Source organism: Acyrthosiphon pisum, chromosome A1 (assembly GCF_005508785.2).
Source record: "Acyrthosiphon pisum isolate AL4f chromosome A1, pea_aphid_22Mar2018_4r6ur, whole genome shotgun sequence".
NCBI classification, from domain to species: Eukaryota; Metazoa; Arthropoda; class Insecta; order Hemiptera; family Aphididae; genus Acyrthosiphon; species Acyrthosiphon pisum.
In genome coordinates this window covers 87265515-87288695 of record NC_042494.1, presented here as the reverse complement: position 1 = coordinate 87288695, position 23181 = coordinate 87265515, and the positions used below count along the sequence as shown (strand labels likewise).

General features: G+C 27.7%; 2 protein-coding genes across 4 annotated transcripts in view; both read right to left on the bottom strand.

Annotated features, from left to right (window-relative positions):
• The window catches only part of LOC100163976 (elongation of very long chain fatty acids protein AAEL008004), a 127073-nt gene that overhangs the window by 5688 nt on the left and 98204 nt on the right, over positions 1-23181 (bottom strand). The gene's annotated exons all lie outside the window — the stretch shown is intronic.
• Positions 5057-23181, bottom strand: part of LOC100160558 (ATP-binding cassette sub-family G member 1) — a 43635-nt gene continuing 25510 nt past the window's right edge. Inside the window, exons 3-11 of one of the 2 annotated variants that reach the window (XM_029487688.1) lie at positions 17009-17243; positions 12007-12152; positions 10161-10399; positions 8338-8439; positions 8020-8147; positions 6336-6504; positions 6145-6245; positions 5905-6060; positions 5057-5830 (exon numbers count right to left, since the gene is read on the bottom strand). In XM_029487688.1, coding sequence (XP_029343548.1) covers positions 5483-5830; positions 5905-6060; positions 6145-6245; positions 6336-6504; positions 8020-8147; positions 8338-8439; positions 10161-10399; positions 12007-12152; positions 17009-17243 — 1624 coding nt within the window. In that variant the 3' untranslated portion in view covers positions 5057-5482. The remainder of the gene's footprint in view (positions 5831-5904; positions 6061-6144; positions 6246-6335; positions 6505-8019; positions 8148-8337; positions 8440-10160; positions 10400-12006; positions 12153-17008; positions 17244-23181) is intronic. The other variant, XM_001947741.4, reaches the window with a different exon arrangement.

Genomic DNA, 23181 nt, shown 5'->3' with positions numbered 1-23181 from the left:
GACAAATAAATTAAATGATATACTGGATTATTTTCTAGTCGTAGTCTCTAAATCTGTCTAATAAAACTAATAGGTACATATAAGTAAAATCAAAGGAAAATATAAAAAGGTGGTTAAGTGGATGTCGCTCTGCTGTACAGTAGGTTACAAGTGGGTCACTGTATAATGGATAGTATTAAATTTGATTTCAATGATATAATATCACTGTATAAGAAAAACGATTCTGAGCGGAGACGGTTTGTCAGTCTAGGTATTAGACATAATATATTAATATAGGTATACTTATCTATAGTATTAAAAAAAAATTGACCTATAATAGGTATCAATAATAAATTCCAAATTAATCATATCACAATATCCATTAGGTAACGCGTTATACAAAATATATCGAATAAACATTCGATGAATTATTTTGTTGATACGACTATTTTCCAATATAGGTATATGATTATTAATCTGATGATTAATATGAAGTTATTGCTTAACTAATTTATACAAGAATAAAATAACTGCACGGGATAAATAATAAAATTGGACTAATCAATGAGGCCATTGAGGGTAATCTAACACGTATATAATACGAGTATGTTAAATAAATGCCATAATTATATTTTATTCTATAAAATTATGTTTTACATAGAAATTTAAAAATAATCTATAGTTTTATTCACAACAAATTATGATAAAATATTATTTTCAAAATTGAAACCACTTGTAATAAAAAAAATGGCAGCATTTAAACAAGATAAATTGCAATGGTTTCGTTTTCAGTGTAACATACGCGGATCCGCCCGTAAAAAATAATAATAATGATTAAAAAAAACAAGCACTTTACATGGTGAGCCGTGAAAATATTACGTTCTCATTAAAATTTCCTTGGAATTAAAATATAATCAGACATATTTTCAATTTTGCAATAGTGCAGGTTGCTTCAGCTATAGGTCACCTACGGGTGTACCTAAAGTGGTTAAAAATATACTTGGAGATTTGTTTTAGCTCGATGATTTAAGAACAGGTTTACCTGTACGGTATGTAATTGTATACAATAATTAATATAATAATATTATAACAGTATAATTTTAGGTATATAATATTTATCGAGGAAGTGGAGTTTGTTTTTTATTACGATAACAAGGGTAAAACGTTTTCATTATGGTTAAAATTTTCAAATATTAAATTTGAATGTCATTAACGGACGATGTTTTGATTTCAGTCGATCTACGGCATGACAGAAGCTAGTCCCATAGTGTTCCTTTCGAATGCCGACAAGTCTGAGCACACGTCGTTAACTACAGTTGGTCAAGTGCTCGATCACTCTGAAGTAAGTTGTATACGCAAAATACATTAAGATAATAATATTAATAATATTACGTACTATTTATCAGCAATCGCAGATTTGCAGATATTTGTTGTTCGCCTTGAGACGGGTGTTCACATGGGGAAAATATATATTATATTAAACTAATGAACAGTAGTTATATATTAATTTGTTTTAATGATTTCTGCAGTTTTTTCTTCTCATAATAAAATATGTACTTAAAATTCGTCGTTTCACAACTGTAGTAAGAGATCAATAATTGAGTTCAGTTTTATAAATAATATTTATAAGCTAATAATGATATGATACTGTAATAAACAGAGCTGTGCATTTAATGTCGTAAAAATCCTTAAGGTACGATCCATGATAATATTATTCTGAACTTTTGATTTTGCCACTATAAATAAATAAGAACCATATAGGTAGATAAGAAAATAATGTAATTCAAAATATTGTTTTTCGGGAAGGTATATTCCATTGGTTGTAAGAACCTATAATTAGTAGTAAATTGTGGGTAATTATAATACCTAAACTATGTCGTTGAATTTTCGTTTGCATAATATAATATACCTACCCACAAACAATTATTATTTGAGTACATTTTTTTTCTTAATGTAGAGTGTAGACTGTAGACATTTAAAAATCAGATAATTTTAGCAAACATTCGATTACTATCCAATACGGCGGTGGTCTCTATTCACAATTAATATGAGATATGACCTAATATAAAATTAAAAAAATTATTCTGAACATGATTTAAAATACAAGCTTCCGTTATTTTGCGTCGATCGCGAGGCTGGATCGATATTGACAAGTCACGGGAGACAGGTATTTTATATTAAATATTTTTTACGCGGTGCATTTCTGGTCTGATTCGCCGAATCTGAACCTTGCTCACTACATAAGGTTATATGACCCATAATATTAAATAAATGAAGCTACGGTATTATTCTTTTTATTATGATATTATAAACTAAAAAGGTGGGTAAGTGGATGTCGCTCTGCTGTACAGTAAGTTAGAAGTGGGTCACTGTATAATGGATGGTATTAAATTTGAATTCAATGATATAATATCACTGTATAAGAAAAACGATTCTAAACGGAGACGGCCTTGTCAGTCTGGATATTTTATATTGTTATTATTTATTTTATCATGCAAGTTGAATTAATATTATAATATTATAATTCTTTATTCGTTTCTATGGTGATAAACAAAGCGTTAGAAATTAAAATCCCATTTTTAGCGTTTTTTCGTAATTTTTCGATGGTTTTTCCCGTGGCATTAAATAACTATTGAGTACCATCTTGATCCAATTTGCTAAAAAATAAGGTACTGTATTATGTTGAAATTGAAGCACTCCTTCTGGTAGAATTTTGTATACAAGATATAAAAAAAAAAATAAATAAATAAACACCATTGTAAAACCAAAAGCAGATCTACAGTATTGAAAATGTGGTCGCAGTATTTTATTAAATTTTGAATAAATTTATAATGAAAACAAGGTTTGTGCATTTTAATATACCTATGTATATTGTCATTATTTTTGAAAACCAACGTCAAAACTTTAGTTATAAAATTGAAAATTATAACTACAAAATAATTGCCTAAGTTCGTTATTTTGATAGATATTGTCAAAATTTAAATTTCAAACGATTATAAAAATAAATCGTGCCTATTCGGTGTTTTAAATATTTTTTTATCATAGTATAGGTACGAAAAACGATTCTGAGCGGAGACGGAATTTTTTAACTTTTAATACTTATGGCTTTTTGACCCAGCGAAATATATTTAATTGATAATCCATAGGATAGGAAAACAAATTCAGATGGCTATAAATAGCTCAAAATATTTTTTTAATGTTATCACGTATTGAAAATGTTAACATAAATATTTGGTGAAAATTCCAAATACCTATCTATACGGATATTCGTTTTTGAATTACAACAAATTAATACAAGTGCGTCCCATGAGAAATTGTTATGCTTTACGGGTGAATATCCAATGTCAAAAATATTTTGAGCTATTTATAGCTATCTGAATTTGTTTTCCTATGATTATCAATTAAATATATTTTCTCAATAGTTATTTAATGCCAAGGGAAAAACCATCGAAAAAACGCTAAAAATGGGATTTTAATTTTTAACGCTTTGTCTATCACCATAGAAACGAATAAAGAATTATAATATTATAATATTTAGGGCTCAAAAGTAGATAACCTTAAAAACAATAAAAAATGACCTAAAAAAATGCAAGTATGACATAAAAATGAAAAAAAATGTCCTTAAAAATTGCAAATATTAGTTTTAAAGTTTAAACTAATAAAAATACATTTTTTTAAAAATATTTTACTCTATTTTACTATCAAATTCTATATAAATTTATCAAAGCTTCGAATTGCTCAAAATATGACAAAAATGTCCTTAAAAAATGAAATAAGATAATAAAATGTAGGTATAATAATATTCACTACAACACGACAACGACAAATGTAGGTAATCGGCGAGATAAAATCGGATAGGTACTAACTTAGTCCGTGGTAATTTCCAAGTTTTAAGTTATCGGCATAATGGTCGACAAGAAACAATAAGAAGTGAACTAGCGTGAAATCAGTAAAAATGACTAAAAATGTGGGAAAACGACCTAAAAATGTCAAAAAATAACTTAAAATGTAATCAATACCAAAAAATGCAAGAAAATGCAAAATAAAAATTAGTTATTAAGATTCACATGCTAATGAAACACATTTGTGACCAGGAGAGCATCGTCTAAAAAGTTCTAAAAAAAAAATGCAAAACGCATCAACTTTCGAGCCCTAAATTAATATTAATTCAACTTACATGATAAAATAAATAATAACAATATAAAATATCCAGACTGACAAACCGTTTCCACTCAGAATCGTTTTTCTTATACAATGATATTACATCATTGAGTTCAAGTCTAATGCAATCCATTATACAATGACTCACTTGTAATCTACTGTACGGCAGAGCGACATCCACACATCAACCTGTTTTTTAACTTTTAGATATATAAAACTCAACATTTTTATGAATTTAAACATTTGAAACAGCCAACAGGCAATTTTTAATTTTAGCTTTTGTTTTTGGAGGTCTCCTAGAGCTGGAGACTCGTGTGCATTGCACCCCCAATTTTTGTGATACTGATCGTGTACACCAAAAAAAAAAAACACTAATCATTATATTATCAATACATTCATCACAACTCAAAATCTAAAATTGTATAGGTATAATGCATAATAATATTCTTTTTTTAATTTTAGGGATAAAACATATGAACCCTTTTTATAAATGGTAGATATATAATTACAGTTATAAATTAAGTAAATATATAGTACACAATGGTACAATTGATAACGGTAGAATTCGGGTTAGATAACGGGTCCAAATTGTCTGCAGGCATTATCGATGATTTTAATAATGTTATTCTCGCGTAAATGACGATACCTGTTTTTGAATAAATTCTAATAGATTGTTTTAGATGGACTAAATATTTATTTTGTAACGTTACCCTTTAGTCTTACATTATATAAAATATATAAATGCTATATTTTATAGAATTTCAAACATAATCAGCATTCGAATTTTATGATTTGTTGGTTCTAAACTGTTTTAAAGGTTAGAATATTATTAAGAATATTTTAATCTTTTAATCTTCTAATCTTTTTATTTCTGCGTGTACCTAAACTATAAACAATAAATACAATTTAAAAACAATTGAAAAATGAATTGCATTTTATTTTTACGATCAACCTACCGCTTTAAGTACTAATTCACATGGATAGAAACAATATAGTTACAATACCTAAACTAAGGATACTTTACATAAATAGGTGAACATCTATAAACACTATTTAATATCAATGATATAAAAATTAAATACAACACTTACAATTTACATAAATAAAAATAATAAAAATAATAATATATTGAACAATGTTCTATAAATCTAAATAGCAAAGGTACCTACCACTTAGGTTTAATATAAATATACCGGTAATCCTAAATCTTAAATAAAAAAGTATTTACACTAAATTATTAAGACGGTATCAATTAAATTACAGTATATTGGGTAAATCTTTTACCAAGTTAGAGTAACAAGTTCAACATACATTTTAAGATTATAATCACAGATTGACAGGCTTAACGACATTTCAAACTTTTTCGTAAAGTCAAAAAACTAATTATCACAATGACAAACAAAAATCCAACCATCACTGATATGTCCGTCCAATATTTTCCATCGGTCATACCGATCTCTTTGAATGTCGTTTCCGGGAAGCGGTAATGGCAGTAACCTTCTTCGTCAAAACATATCAGAGGTTCACGACCATAACCGTAAATGGAGACGACCAGCCCTTCTAGTGCATACCTCATATAACTGATGTAAGACACATAGTACAAGGTGATGGGCATGTGGTTGAAAAGTACTAAGAAACCGGCGAAGAGAATACACAGACAAGTGATGATCGAACCAATGAAGACTCCGTTCTAAAATAGTATACAATATTAGTCTGAGTAAAAATGGACACGATTTGTATACAGAGTTTACAGCATCGACTTACAACTGGGTTCATGGCTGTGCCGAGAATAAGGCCAATGCCTTCAGATATTAGGGTCATTAACTGACAAACAAATAAGAACATCAAGAATCTGGTCCACGTCATCAGCTGTGCTGACAAGTAGTAAGAAATCGATGTGTAAATAAAACAAAACATCATCTGTGGAAAACACAAGAAAGTAAGGTATTAATGAAGTAAAAAAATGTTCGTACGAACGTTTTCGGTGATTTCTCAATGACTTACCTGTAAAGGCATATTCGTGACGAGAAACGCTACGAAATATGTCGATAGCTTATACCAGTTGTTAAACAACTCTTTTCTCAAAATGTGAAGTTCGGATGGGACTGAATAAAATAAAATTTTGTTGACATTATAAATGTATAGTAGGTACGCAATGGTAGTGCACATTGTGTGTATTATTAATGTATACTTACATTTTAAAATAGCTGGCATAATGGACGTGTAGCTTAAGTATACAAGTGTTACAATACAGAATCCGATATTGTTGATGGTCTTGCCACCGTCGATGCCGGCGTTTTCAAACAAGAGCCCCAGTAAAATTCCGACGAGGAAGTGCATACATACTTTTATATGAGTAACCGTCTACAACAAAATAATTAAATCGTGACGCTATTATAATTAATAATAATATAATAGATTAAATAGTAATATAAACATAATATTTTGTATGATTGCTTTTATTTTATTTCATTTCAGTACAAACAACATAATTTGGTTTATTTAATACCTAATTAATATAAAGAAAGGAAGACATTGATTCCAGTTGCTTGGCTTGATTGCCTTGAACAAGAGGAAGTCTCATGGGAACTATGTTTTGGGTAGGTTATTTTGATATATTTTCAAAAGCTTAACAGCGAAACCATTTATCAAAAAAAAAAAATAATAATAAAAAAATAATACCTACGATGTAATATGTTTAATTTGCATTTCAGTATAACATTCAAATATTGTATAAAACAATAATTGCCGACTTTAATAATATTATAATTATACGTACACTATGGTACATACATTTAATTAATTCCAAGAACATTAGAATATTTGAACTTTGAATTCTAGCGTGACCTGATTTTGTAGAACATGAGAATTTATTTTGTTTTAATACTATTACCTATGTGATATAATAACGTGCAACTTTAATGACCTAGTATTTATTTATTATATAATTTCCCTACATAATAATTATTTTCTTGACAGATTTAAAAACTAACAGTGTATTTGTGAAAATTAAATTGTTTCTTTTCATGAAGTTTATAGATACCTGTAAAATGTATCGAATCTAATTAAATTTAAATTCAGGTTAAAGCATCCTGAATACATTTTTTTTTTTTTTTAAATAAAGAGTTATGTAATTTAAGTATATATTATTATAACTACTTAAAAATTATTTAAAGGTAAGTCTTGTTGGTTCTTTACAAGATATTTGTAAACTTACATTTAAATACATAAAACAAAAAAAAAATTAACAACGGTTTAGTTTATTTATACGTATAAACCAATATTTAAAACAACATTTTGTTGGTATACACAAGTTGGGCAGAATCACTGCTTCAACATGTGTATGTAGCACAAGATTCTAATTTTGGTAACTAGGTAGGTAGTAAATTATAAAATCATAAAAAAAATCTTCTTAAAATGTAATGTGACCTATTATATAAGACAATCCATTTCTATTGTTTGTCGTATCAATAAATTTAATAATACCTATACCTACAAACATTTTAAATAATGCTAAGAAAATATAATTGGTTGTATCAAGTACCAACATTAGTGGTACTACATAGTGGTGTGACCAGGATTTTTTTGGGGGACGTTTTTGCAAGGCGGGCAATTTCGAAATTTATTTCCTTTATATTTTTTTTATCATTAAAATACATTTAAATACCACAATATAAATTATGATAATAGGTACATATTTATTACCTATGTTGGTAAAAACAATTCTTTATCAACAAAGTACTGTACTGAAAAGGGCAGGGGGTCATTACTTGGAGTACACCCTTTCGGAGATTCAGTGGGTAATTAGTATAGAACATATTTGCATATAGCTGGTAGTAGGTAAAACTAAAAACATAAATAAAAATACATTTAACTAACCCAATCTCTGTAGACCTGCATTAAACTTCTGTGTATTAGTACTAATAGTTTATTGAATTCGGAGGGCTGGTTGACTAAGACCAATGAAGTCGGACCAGGGTTCTTAGATTTTCTTTTTAATAAATTACCTGGAAATTTCAAAATCAATTTAATTACCATTAAAGATAAGTTCATTTAAAAATATATTACTCAAAAAGTCATTTTATCTTACAGAATTTGGTACACTATATATAGGTACATGATATATGTATAATGTATTGTATATTGCGTAAAAATGAAAGACATAAGGTATTTAAAAAAAAAAAAAACGAATATTACGTGAATCGGCGATTTGAGGTGGTGTCCGCCATGATTTATCAATAGCTGCCGTTTTGAGTTGAGAGGTGAAATTTCCATATTCACCCGTCACTACTTCCATAACTATAACAACAATTTTTTTTAAAAATATGTCAGTAGATATTTGACAGTAAGTAGAAAATTTATAATAAAAGAGAAGAGAAAACATTGTGTTTTAGTAAATATAGGGTCGGTAATTTTTGATTAGTTCAAAAAGGTATAGACGGTTAATCACCCAAAGTCCATTTCTATAATAGTGTATATAGTAGTGTTAATATTTGTATATAATAGTGTTAATATTGTTACTATTTATTATAATATTGTATTTCTATAATTCTATACTAGGTGAATTTGTTATGTTGCATATGAAAAGATAGGCATGCAGCCATGCAGGTGAAATAAATCAAGGTACTATCACAATATAAAGTTAAATTATTGTAGAGTTATTGGTGATTGAAAGTGGTAAGCTGTAACGGGGACGCTGTGTATCATTTATATGTTATTTTTCCATGTTCCTCGTTACAGATCCACCACCACTGGCCTGAAAATTAATAAGTTTTCAATCGCCAATAGGTAGGTAAGTACATTGAAAGTTAAAAATGGACGATTCAAATTTAAATTATTATTTTATGGCATATTTGTATCTCATAATATTAATTATTATGTGAAAAATATTTTAAAAACAAAACAAATCAGTAAATACCAGTTTTGATTTTAAATTCAAATTTCAGTAATATTTTACAGTTTCGCAAAATCAAAAGGAAATTTTCGTTTACTCGCCATAAATTACTGTATGTAATCTTGATAAATATATTATATACTACCTACCTACCTACCTACTACTCGTCTACCGTCGTATACGAGTATTATATGGCGATTAGTTTGTAGGGACAAACAAGATTTTATAATTAAGAGCTGTAGTGTAATATAAAATTGTAAGGTTATCAGGAAACTCGGATGTGTGCCCACTCTTCTTCTAACAAAAATATATATTAATAAACAAATAATATAGACACGTTATACGTACCTCTATACTTTAAAATAGCAATACCATACAGTATACATGTACTCGTATATTGATGTATTCTATATACATTTTGATAAAGCAAATGTTAAAAGCGATATTATGTAAATTTGTCACTATCGAGTGAGTATACCTATATTATATTATGCTATTATAAAACCGCTATAACACCCGGAGAGTGGATACCACTTAAACTGTCCGACATGGAATAGCTTCAATAATAATATTATAATATCGTCTTTATTATCGGTTATGTTATATTAATATATCATTAGGTATTTCTAAGTCAGGTGCCCACCAGGGTCTGATCCAATGAGGAGGGGGCATGATTCATACCAGCGCTGCACAAACACACTTTTCCATTTTTCGCAGATTTATTTTTTAAATATAAAAAACTGTTTAATATGCAATACTTTTATGATAAAAAAATTTACTATATATGAAAATATAAATTTAATATGTGATATTATTAAACTGATACACGATTTAAACGAACCTGGCCCTCTCAGATCATCACTCTGGTTCCGTACTACTCGGTACCTAAAATGTAGTTATTATAATATTATGTTATATATATATAATGCATAATATTGAACAATCGAAAATGTTTTGTCGATCATCATGGTACACAACGGTTAGAAGAAGAGTTCGCAGTTCGCTGGTGTGACCCAGAAGACACGTGGACGATGATGATTACAATAATATACGCGCAGTGGAAAACAGACGATGAAAATGGTAGCGTGATGGTAAACATATTATATAATATCGTCGAGGTACTCACTGAAATCAGCCGGATTGTGGTATTGCGGACAGTTAAGTCCGATTGTTTGCAAATAAGGTATGGTGTTCTGACTAGAGCCCTGGTATACGCAGTGCCCCTCGGCCATAATGTAAACGTGATCGAACATTTCGTACGTACTGGCGCTGGGTTGGTGTATCGTGCAAACTACTGTCCGACCGCCTTTGGCCAGACCTTTCAAGATCGACACGCACTGATGTGAGCTCGTACTATCCAAACCACTGGAAATATAATAACGGACGTGTTTATATTATTATACATCGCTATTATAGGTAATAGGAGCAGAAAATATCTAGATATAAAGATAAATAGTATTATAGTTTGAATGTTAAGGGTGTCGGTGCCGGTTTTTCCAATTTTCTGCTATCTTATAAAATTATAAAATTATATTTTATAATATTTTAGTTTGCAACCTTAATATTATAATACTAATCTACTGTTGATACACGGTGTAGTATATCAACAAAAATGACGTCATGGGAAAAACTCTCACGTCTCATTGATATCATCGTCGAATGTTGGTATTTTTTTCTTTATCTGAAAGATGATGACTTATTTCAGGACGGATCAAAGCCCGAATTTTCAATTTACTTTAAATAGTGCTAGAAAAATCCGATTGAAAAATAGCAAATATTGTGAATTATTCAAATTAATATTTTAGCATCTGTAATTATGATTTTAAAAATCAGGCTTTGATCCTGCAAAATGTTTTGTTCTTAAAAATTAACAAAATCCGACTATTCTGAGTGGTTTTCCTGTAAGACATGTTTTTGTGCTAAAAATGCCCAGAATCCGACGCCCTTAAACAAAATATTTTCATGTTATTTAAAATATTTTATTCGAGGTATGTACCTATAAAATCATTTTTATGAAATAAAAAACCGATAATAAATCAATAAAAATGGGAGTTAATTTAATCTTACAAGTGAATATTATAGTTGCATTTATCTATAAAGGCATATATTTTATCATAGACGACAATTTATACCTACTGCAGGCCATTTATTTATTCATCTATAATAGGTGGGTGAGAAATAGATGAAAAAGTTTTTAAAAAATCTTAAATATTTTTAATCATTTTATACTTTGGCACATTTTGATAACCATCGTAAACATAACTTTGGTGTCTTGGTGGCTATAAAAAAAAAGTGGGTGAAAAGTGGGTGCTTAAAGTACCTAAGGCCAATTACATTTACCCGCTGTGACTTGCCACTGCGAGGAAAATGATTTATTTAGTAGGCAGGTAGTAAGAGTTGCAATGTCAATAATTCTATGAGCCACATAAGTATACAATTCAGTAAAAAATTAAAAGTTGAAAAATAAGAAGATAAAGAAAACCTGTGCTTAGACAAAAACAAAAAAGCGTCGTTATCGACCCAATAAATACATTTGTTTACTACTTTACTGTTATATAATATTATTTAGGTATAGGCAAGGTGGATATATATATCCACCTTGGGTATAGGTATATAGGAGTAGGTGCTTTTAATCACGGTCTATGCCATATTAATAATCATTAAATATATTGTGTAACCACTGAAACCCGTCCAGTTCATCTTGTCACTCGGAAATCGTTTAATGTTTATTACGATTTGAAAAAAAAAACTGGTCCGAAAACTAAATTTTTTCCAATATAATAGTTTTTGGACCACTGTTTTTTTTAAAAAAAAATCTTAACGGTTGCCGATTACCAAGATGAACTTGAGTCTGGACCGGTTAATGGTTATACTATGTAATATTCACATGATTTGTACTAAGTATATACTAAATATAAGTAATCTTAGAATGATAATATCAAGTAAAACGTTAAATTTGAAGAAGAGCTTACGTGGTGGGTTCATCAAGAAACATAATAGGTGGATTGTCAATAAGTTCAAGAGCTATGGACAAGCGTTTCTTCTGTCCACCCGACAATCTACCGCACTTGGTATGAAGGCTGCCGGAGAGTCCGATGCTGTCTAGAATGTCCTCGATCTAATCAAAAAACAAGGAGAACAATGTCAGCTTAAATACGTGATTACAATATTACTGATGTACACGTCACACACACAAGTGTGTATCAATTAGGTATGTACCTACATGCGTGCGCATGTAGGGAAAATTAAATAATAATATAATAGGCACGATGGATAGGGTTTAGATATGTCATAGGCGCATTGGTTTTTCGTGACTTAAACATATTTGGTGACTGACGTGAAAAATGATAACTCATGGTTTTTAATTGAGAGCCAAAATAATATGGCTGAAAAATGAAAATCATTTAAATAATACCAATAGTTTGAGTTCATTTCTTGTAATTATTCAAAGGATGATATGTAATAAATAATTATATGATAAATTAAACATACATAGCCTTGGAGACGATAGAATTACGCTGAGGTTCGAAGAGGCCATCATAAAGACTATACTTTTATGCGAATTGCTTGTATAAATGTTGTGCAGAGAGACAAATAAAGGAAGTTTGTTCAACAGAACAATGACCTAAACAATAGTATTTTTAAATGTATTTAGGTAGTAGGATGCAATATATATTTATATAGGTACCAATTATCATTATTTATTAATATTTGAATAATTATGCAGTAAGCAGCAGAAATATAAGCGTATCGTTGAATTCATGAGTTAACAATACCTACCTACTTAATAGTATAATTTGTTTTAAACACGACTCAATATAATTACGTTGGTAAAATATTTGTTTATATTTCGTCTTCGTAATTGCTTTTTTAAATTGTAAGATACGCGTAGGTATACAAGCATCACGCCATTACTTGCACTATAATACAATTTATAATAATTATCAAAAACTAAATAATCCCGGTTTTCTTTTGAATTAAAAAACTTAAACATTGTCGATGTCCTACATCACATTTTAAAGCTTAATATATAGGCAAGGTAAGTTTATAATAACCATAATTTTGAATCATTAGTTTTTAGTAATTACTCTATACTATGGTAATTTTTTATATTTTAGTATGAAGAGGATGCTACCCATACATTTGTTGTCTTCGTCTTACACACGTATACGACATAGCAAATTTTCGTTCACTAGTTTCAATAATGTTCTGTTAGTTTTGATATTAGAGTGAATTGACCTATTATAAAACTTTTAAGTAAGAACATTATCGTTGGTGATTTTTCGATATTTTAATTTTCAATCAAGATGTATCAAAAATTAAAAATGCCCATATCTAGCTTGAAAATTAAAATATTGAATGAACGCCGACGCTTAAGCATCACATCTGTGCACAGAATGTTCTTATGTAAAACTTTGATGATATATCAATTCACTCTAATATATAAAAACTAACAGTATACTATTGAAACTAGTGAACGAAAATGTGTTATGTCATAGTACGTGTGTAAGACGGAAACAACAAATGCATGGGTAGCTAGGTAGCTAAATGTTTCACTAGTAAAATAAAATATTAAATTATTTTAAAAATTAAGATACAGTAAACAACAATAATATTATGTGAATTATTTAGGTATTAAATTATTAGATTCACCTATTTCTTTTTATACAATTATTAGATTCTGAGTGAAACGATGAATGTATTGATTTTACTATGATGTGTGTTTTTTTTTTTTTTTATTTGAACTTTACTTTTAAATAGTTATCTACTAAAAATAAGATAAGTAAATAATATCACAATGCTCAGATTATTGATCTACTAATATTCTTTATTACTGTTTTAAATAAAAAAAATATGACTGAATACCTATCAACAAACTAAATATTACGTAAAGCATTATTTATAATATAGATAATATTTATTATTAAGATCAAAATATCCAAAATGAATTGGATTAACCATCAATAATTAAATAATTATTCTGAAATACTAGATCACCTAATGTTAATAATGTTTAACGTGCTGAATATTCATCCTTTATGCATTCAATGTAGGCATAGGGCCTAAATTATAACATAAGATAAACATAAAATACGTAAATATGGGTTATATCACTTATTTCTATGATAAAATAATAGTATGAAGACATGTTACAATCATAAACCTACTTTAATATTCAACAAAATATATAATTATTATGATATAATGTATCATAATGAGACGTAAATCCATTCAGCTCCCATTTTACAAAAAGGCCAATTCCCAAACGGCTCTGGTTTTTTATAAGACAAATTCCTTCCCACGCTTCATATAGACTAAGGACCGACTTACAAGAGGTGTGGTTAAAATGTGTTGGTGTTTTTAAATTTTTTAAATTGTATAATGTAAATTATAAAAATTATATATTTGATATTATATATAAAATGAGTTGAGAAGTGTTTTTTTAAATGTTACCTTTAAAAATAGAAAAATAACTTATATACGTACATAAATGTGAAAATCATATATTTGGTAGATTTGGGTGAAACCTTTTTCGACCGCGGGAGCTGTTTGAGAATAAGCAAGCAAATAGATTGGAGCCGTTTGGGATGCACCGGATTAAGCGTTTGTGTAGTTATTTATTAATGTACGAATTGTGAAATCATTTTTGAATTTAGAACAACATTTGAAAAAAATACTTTGTCATTGAATATGAGTTTCAAATTTACAATAAATAAATACATTACATTTTATAATTAAATACAATCAATTTTTAAAGAAAGTAACAAAATATTTGAAAAAAAGCTACTACATTTCCAATATAAAAGAGAATTTTTGTCAAACTATACGTGAAATAAACGAAAATAAATACGTATTAAGATCTATGTATAAAACTAGGTCAAATAAACATTTTTATGCTTTTTCTTCATTTTTTTATCAAGGTAGTTCTAACCCGCTGCATCTGACCTTGTCGATAACAAAGAAATATGGATGTAATAATTAATATTTAATATATTAGTAATATTAATAATTAGTTAATCCTAATATAGTTGAGCTGTAAGTATATATAAAATTATAAATACTGTATGAATAAGTAATCATTTCCATGTTAAATTTGTGTCGATTTATAATTAACTATCAAAGTTAAACTTCTGACATTACGGAATTTTCTATTGATTGTTGTTAACAGCATGATGATTTTGAGTGAATGCGTTTTGTCTATGTTGCGCGTGAGTCAGAGAGAAAAAACTTACAGAGCGCTAACTACTTCTTAAAAATAATTTAAACTTTAAATGTTTTTTAAATAAATAAATAATTTTACAGTTTAAATAGCAAAATATTGAGTACCTACCTGTATTTTAAATTCATATTTCCTTTTTTATGGTTAATATAATTATATAATGTACTTACCTACTTACTTTTGTTACAATTTAAAAATAAAAATTTAAATCATGGCATCGAAACAGGTTTAAAACCAGTTAACAACGAAAAAAACTAAACTATTTTTAAATTCAAAACTGTCGAAAATAGGAAACTGTTTTTGTAATTAAAATTGGAAAAAAAACAAAACCATTATTTTGGATTTTCATATAGGAACCTTTGTTTAATTTGTAATAGGTACCTAATATGATATTCGTAAATGAAACAATTAAATGTGATGGATTATTCTTCATAAACTAATGAACTATTTTACAAGTGTGTTCATAAATAAAAAAAATAAACCATATTTTTTCTGACTTTGAGTTGCGTCATGAGAGAAATATAATTTAAAGTTTCAACTGCTGAGAAAGTATAAAAAAAAATTTTAATTGGTACCTATTATAGGTATCTTATACCGACGTTTTTAAACAAAAAAACGTTTACACGTTTTAACAAAGTAATCTAGCATTAAACAATACTATTAAATTTTTAAATTTTTAAATCAAAGGGTATCGAACAGTATTAATTGTTGTTTATGCTGACTTTTAATTTTTTTTCTAACTATGCAACATACAACGTTTCTGAAGGATAGGTATAAGAAACAATTTGTAATGTTATATTTGCCATTATTAAGGCCGGATTAAGGACCTCTTGGGCCCCGGGGCTGAAATTTCATATCGGCCCTTTTGACAAAACATGTTTTACAAAGCCGCTCGTTACGCTCACAGGAACGTACATTTTTTTAACTATTTCACAAATTAACAATTGCATTATAAAATATTGTAAAATTAATAGTGGATGTAATTTATGTCTATAAAACTACTAATTTTATTGTAGACTGTAGTAAGTTAATACTTTTTCATTAATTTAAATTCAAATTTTCATAATAACTTTTTAATTTAATAACAGTATACTCATTTACAACAAATATCAAACAAAAGTGAATATATAAAACAAAAACCATTTTATCAAATCATTTTTTTTTTCTTACTTTACTTGAAGCCAACTCTCTTAGTACTTCATTTAAGTCTAATGATTTTAACAAATAATTCTCAGAATATAAAATCATTTGTATGTTTAAGTTTTCTTGGGTTTGACTGGTTATATACTTATTTTTTACTCTAGTTAATTTAGAAAAAGCTCTCTCCGTATATAAATAACATTATTAACTATTGATGATATTATTGACATCAATGAAAATATTAAATGACAGTAAAATTAATCTTTTCTACCATAGTGCTTTTGTAGGTATTTACTATTTAGTTGTTTTTGTCGATAAAAAAAAATTGTTTTTATAATATAGAAAAACTATTCGTTAAAATCACTGAAAATGTGTATTAGCTTAAAATTGTTTGGGCCCCTTTCATTTTGGTACTTGAGAGGGCCCCGGAGCTTCCACCCCGGCTAGATCCTCTTAATCCGGCCTTGGCCACTATGGCTAAAAATATAGTTTTAGGGTGTAAGTGCTTATATTTTGTTATGAAAGTTTATGTATTGTATATCATAGTTAATAAATTATATTTATAAAAAATTGTATAAGGTAGTCTCATTGTTAGAAAACGACTGATCACTTACTACAAGAAGTTTAGATTTGTAGGAGAGTGTGTATCCGAGTTTCAGGTCAGCTGCCATCATCATGATTTCTAATACAGTGAAAAGTGGGCACAGTTGGTCGTCTTGCATTATGTAACAGGATTCTTTTCGGCATATGGTACGACCCTTGTTATTCTTTTTTCTCAAATCATTATTTAATAGCAAGTCATCGTCATCAACACGGCTTGTCAGGACTTCGCCATTCATTCCTTTGCGTCTATAACACATAAAACGAAATTTAAAATTTATAACTAACGATTGTTTATGTCTTAACCACTACCTATTGATTATAGTCTATGATAACAAGTTCAATTAATATGTTTGAACAAATGTTAAACTAGTATTTATAAACCATAATAGTATTTAGATAAATATTTTTTTTATTAATTTCGTTTCAAAATATAATACATGCTTTCAAGTTTCAACTCAACAAACAAAATTAAAATTAATACCTACTCAATTATAAAAGTGTCTTACACAATTATAATAATTTTAGAATATAATAACTCGTGTCCTTATAATAATATAATATTATTATATTAGGTGACTAAAAGTATTATCCTTTTTTCCATACTTTTGTTCTATTAAAATAATACCATTTACAATTTATACAAGACACAAGTGAATACCGGAATAATAGTAATTACTATGGTTTCTTCTTATACCTCAAAACATTTATTATTTTATTCCGTACAGCAAGAATTTTAACGACATTTTTAAAATCCGTTTTTATGTCTTGCGGCAAGTCAAGTTGGCTTCCTATACAACATTCATTGTCAACTTATTCAATGTGAACAAGACCACCCTGAGAAATACATTCAATGTCCAAATAAAACGCACTTGATATTGAATTTTGAAATGTATATTTTGATTTTTAAATGTGGGTCACCCTGTTGGAACGTTTTTTGCTGGAAGGTCATAATATGTTCGAAACATATTGTGAGCGAGAATTATAATTATAATTATTATTGCCTTTAAATGTTTTTATAACGATATACCTATACATAATTTAACGAATAAAAAATACTGAAATGCACATAACATAAATTATGGTCAACCATTAATAAAACAAAACGAATATTTATTTCGTATTATTTATGGCTTTCGTGATTTTACAAGATGCCGTTTGGTTACTAAATTTAATAAAATCGTTATTATGACGATAGGACTATACATATAAATCTGTAATACTGAAATTGAAACAAATATCATCTCAAGTATAGATAAATATAAAAATTGTTTTAATACGTGTGTAGTCTTTATTACCTTTACCAGTTTAAACATGTCGTATATTATATAGGTTTGGTTATAATTAAAATATAGAATTTCTGACTTTGATAAACTCTGAGTAATTAAAATTACTAGTTAGGTATCTAAAAAATATGGAAAATTGGAATTGGACATTTATTGTGGAAAATAATTTTAAATATTTTAACTACTATATTCATGAGTGAAAAAATGTATTTTTGTGTCGAAAATTATACGCACATTGACCGCCAGGGTCATTAGAGTCCACAAATAAGCGCTAATTTTTATATATTAACCATGATTAATGTCAAATGTGTTTATAGCTGTTATATCTTTTTTAATTCATGTATAAACACCTATATTTTTTTGAATGATAATAATTAATAACAAATAATATTATTGTGTTGAAATTGTTTTTTTTCCGTGAACACCTTATGGTTAAAGAGTCAAGGTAATACGAATCAAGAATGTGATGATAAAAATGATATATTAGTAGGTATCTATTCTTATTAGTACTTTGAATCTTTGATTGATTGTTCATATAATTATTAGTAAGGACTTAAACGAAAAATTATAAAGTGCAGGTATACCGTATACACATTACAATAATATTGAATAGAGCCATACACTATTAAAACATTTAAAACCTGTAAGTTCAACGATAACTATATATTATGTACAATTGAGCATAATTTAAAAACGTTCGCTTAAAACTCAAAAATAATTTAACTTGCACTGCTCCTTATATAATTAATAAAAAAAAAACCCAACTAAAATAAACAATATTGTAAAATATAATACTTCATTATATTTGTATCATTTTCATAAATTTAATATTTATATTTAATATTTTTACATTGATCGGGTTTTAATTATTCTGGGCTAGCAGTGCTACCTAGTATACATTATAATATTTAGACTAAATATACGAAAATATTTACAACAGTGCGTTTCGAATCATCTTTAATTCTAACACTGTGTTGTATTTTTAACCTTAAAAATTAATATTATAGTCTGAGTCAGTCCAGGCAAACATTTTCTGCAAAACAAATGGCTATATAATTTATCAAAATAATTTTTATTTTGACAAATAATAATTTAATAGATAATTTAGTCAAAGGTAATACGTGTATTTTCAATAGTATTATATGGGTTTATTGCCTGTTCGGCACCATTCCCAATGGCACCGCACCGCATCTTGAACAAAATGTCGGTGTTCAAGACATGCCTAAATATTGCCTATAGCTACTTTTAAGAAGTGTGTTTATAAATTATATTAATAGCCATTAATTTATGCATACAAAATATATCTAATAATAGATGTCAAACAAATTTTATTTGAATAACATTATGGAATTACAAAACATGGTTCTATGAACACACACATATATATATATATATATTATTATGTCCTTCTAACACGTCATAATGGCCAAACAGTTGACCGGCGCCCATATATTTTTAATAAGCAATAAATATCTACTACTGAGGTACGGTGGTTGTATGCATTAATGTGTTTTTAGTTTTATTATATAATAGGAATATCGATTATATTATAATATTTGTATACTACAGTGTAGTCACTACTCGTCATATTTGATATTTATATTAAATTAAAAAGAGTAGTTTGTATAAAATGCACAATATAATACATATTTAATTACATATGTTTCCATGATAAATTTATTATACTGGCATTGATCAAATATTAATTATAAGACCCTGAAATCGTTATCAGTTTTAAAGAGATTATAGGTATATTATACAGCGTAGGTAAAAAATTGATTGAGTAAACGAAACTGCAGACCATTTATACTGTGATATAGAAGCTATATTATACATACAATATACCTAAGCTTTTTATGTCAAGGGCACTATTAACGTCCACTTACTTGAGAAGTTGAAAAAAGTAGATAGTCTAAGTTCGTAACCGATCACGTTCTGCCTTTATTATGGTAATTTTTTTTGCAACAGCCATGTGCTTAAATATAATAATATATTTATATGGAATCCTATCTGAGTAATGTAAAAGAATCATTCAGAATAATATTAACATTTTGTGTACACCAAAAACAATATAGGAACCTTAGTAGAGTATTAGGTAAGGTACATCGATAAAAATAAAATCAATGATATTATATAATATAATTTATATGGTGAACAATGAACGCTTTATTTTTAACAGCTCATATTGTATAGTAATTATTTTAAAATTACTTATACATAAATAGTTAAAGATCTAATGTTTGCATTTAATAGTATGATTTTCATCATTTGTAAAATGTGGGAAGAAAAATATTTTACGCATAGAATTATCAAACTGCATAATATATTAATGTATAAATAATAAATATTTAATGTATATAGAGAACCTAACTCCAATGTAAATTACATTATATACCTATTACATAATATATTACTAACATTAAACTTCCGAAGCTTGTATTATTTTAATTACAATAATTCTCCATGGTAATAATTAGGGCTACAATTTATATGCAATAAAAAATTGTAAAATATGCTAAAATATGCAAACATTTTTATTAGATTATATATCAAAAATTAACTATATTTTACTTAAAAATCAAAAATTAATTACATGTTATAACTGGATTAGGTAATTAACCACTTTAATTTATAATTACCTAGTGTATTTAACAATAATTATAGAAGTTAATTAAATAAATAATAATAAAATATAACGTATAATAATACATTAAAAAAATTATATGCATATTATTATCCAAAGTAGTAAAAAAAAAAAAATATTGAATTAAATTGAAAATGAACCAAATCGCGGACATTGCTGACAACCACTCAATTTGGACAAATGGAAAATAAATAAATAAATAATATACAAATGCTTAGAAATCCTACAGTCATAATAATATATTTTAAAATAATTTACGAGTACATAATAAAATGCAGAGTGTTCTTCTGTTCAAAATTCACCAAGCATGTTCACCCCTTTTTTCTTCATTAATGCAGTTATTCAAAATCTGATTTTTGGAATTTTTAAATATATCTACTTAAGTCCATATTTTTAAACTCTTAATAGATTTTAAACTCTTAAGATAATTTGTATCTTCTAATTTATGAGTGTTTTGTGGATATACAAACTTCTTTTTTTAAAAATAAGAACGCCCTAATCCACTGTAAATTATTTATCGATTAATTTTTCTAAAAAATTATGACGCATCAAAATCAAAATTCAAAAGAGTTGTTTTCGAGTTTGTTTATTACAAGAATAATAGGTCTATGACATTAGGTTTGGAATATTAGGGGCAATGGTGAATTGAAAATTATAGTAGGTACCTAATTAATATTATTTAATTTATTAATGATTTTTATTTGTAAAAATGGTCGAACTATAATAAATACTAGAACCAATATAATATATTATATTTTATATTTTTGCAAGACTTTTTTTAAGGATTATTATAAACATTTGAGGTACTGAGATACTCGAGTTTTGAACTAGATAGGTACTTACATCAATATTTTCAAAAAATTGTCCATCAATTTACATTAAAAAGTGACAACTGGCAAACGAGGACCCCTTTTTCCTTAGTATATAAAATCATATAGTACGCACTTGTTGCTTAATAATTATAATGTTGTTATAATGTTTAATAATATTATATCATGTTATCATAGTATATAATATTATCTACCCTAATTATATAGGTACTTGGGTGCAAGCCCGTTTTTCTATAAAATAAAAAAAATGGGGTTCTTATTTGAAAAACAGAAGCTTGTGATTAGTATCACCACCGGACAATCTTTAAGTTGTACAACAAATGTTAAGAATTTGAAAATGTGCACCATGGTCTTTTAGTATATTTAAAAATTCCAAAATTCCGAATTTGAATAAATTGATCATTAAAGGAAAATGGGGGTGAGCATACTTGAATCACCCTGTATATTTGTACCTACACGATAAAATTAAAAGTTAAGTATTTTAAGTATGAAACATTTTATTTAATTTTCATATATTATTTTAATATTAGGTTTCCAGCGGAGGCTATTGGTTATATGGTTTTTTATTTTTAAATTTTAATATTTTATACAAAAGCTTGAGAAAAAGATAGACATTAAAATTCTTATAATAACACCGCTTTTTGAAGAAATTAAATACAAATAAGGTCTAATATAATATCTTATTAGTATTATGTTTAGCCGTTTAGTTATTTGGTTAATAAAAAAATGAAATAAATGGAACTCACGTAAGTACCTATGTCGTAAACCGTTAAAATTGGAATTAAACAAGTTTTACGCGTTATAAATAAATAATAATAGAGTACCTATAGTCTTGTACATAAAACTGTCAAACATTATATTTAATGTAGATACACGTTTTAGTCAGGTTGTTTTATTATAAAATAATTTATAATTAACATTTATGAGTTAAAAAAAAACGCGGTCTTTATGACGGAACAGCAACTGCCAACTGCCAATTGACAATAATGCTGATAGGTATATCGGACATAATATTTTTTTTTTTATTATTATTATTAATTAACCCGCGACAACTTAGGTCATTGGGTGGTTTTTAATTTTTACTGTGGGGGGAGGGTACTGTAAGTTTTAAACACGTGCAGTGTTTTGGTTCTGGCAGATTTATTAGTGGGCATCCGTAGGTATCTGCCATGCCCGGGTGGGGGATGGCAGAACTTATTTCTGGACACCGTGACTTGCCCGAAGAAAAATGCCACCCGCGGCCGGCATCGAACCGACGCCTTAATCCGTTCGGCCACTCAGCTCCGTCCCCTGGACATAATATTATGAAAATACTAAATGAACATCCTTCTCACCACCACATAGGCACAGCCATAGGAGCAAATTGGGGGGGGTCGTGGGGTTGTTAATCCCCTCCCCAAAAAACCTAGGATATACAATTTTAATAT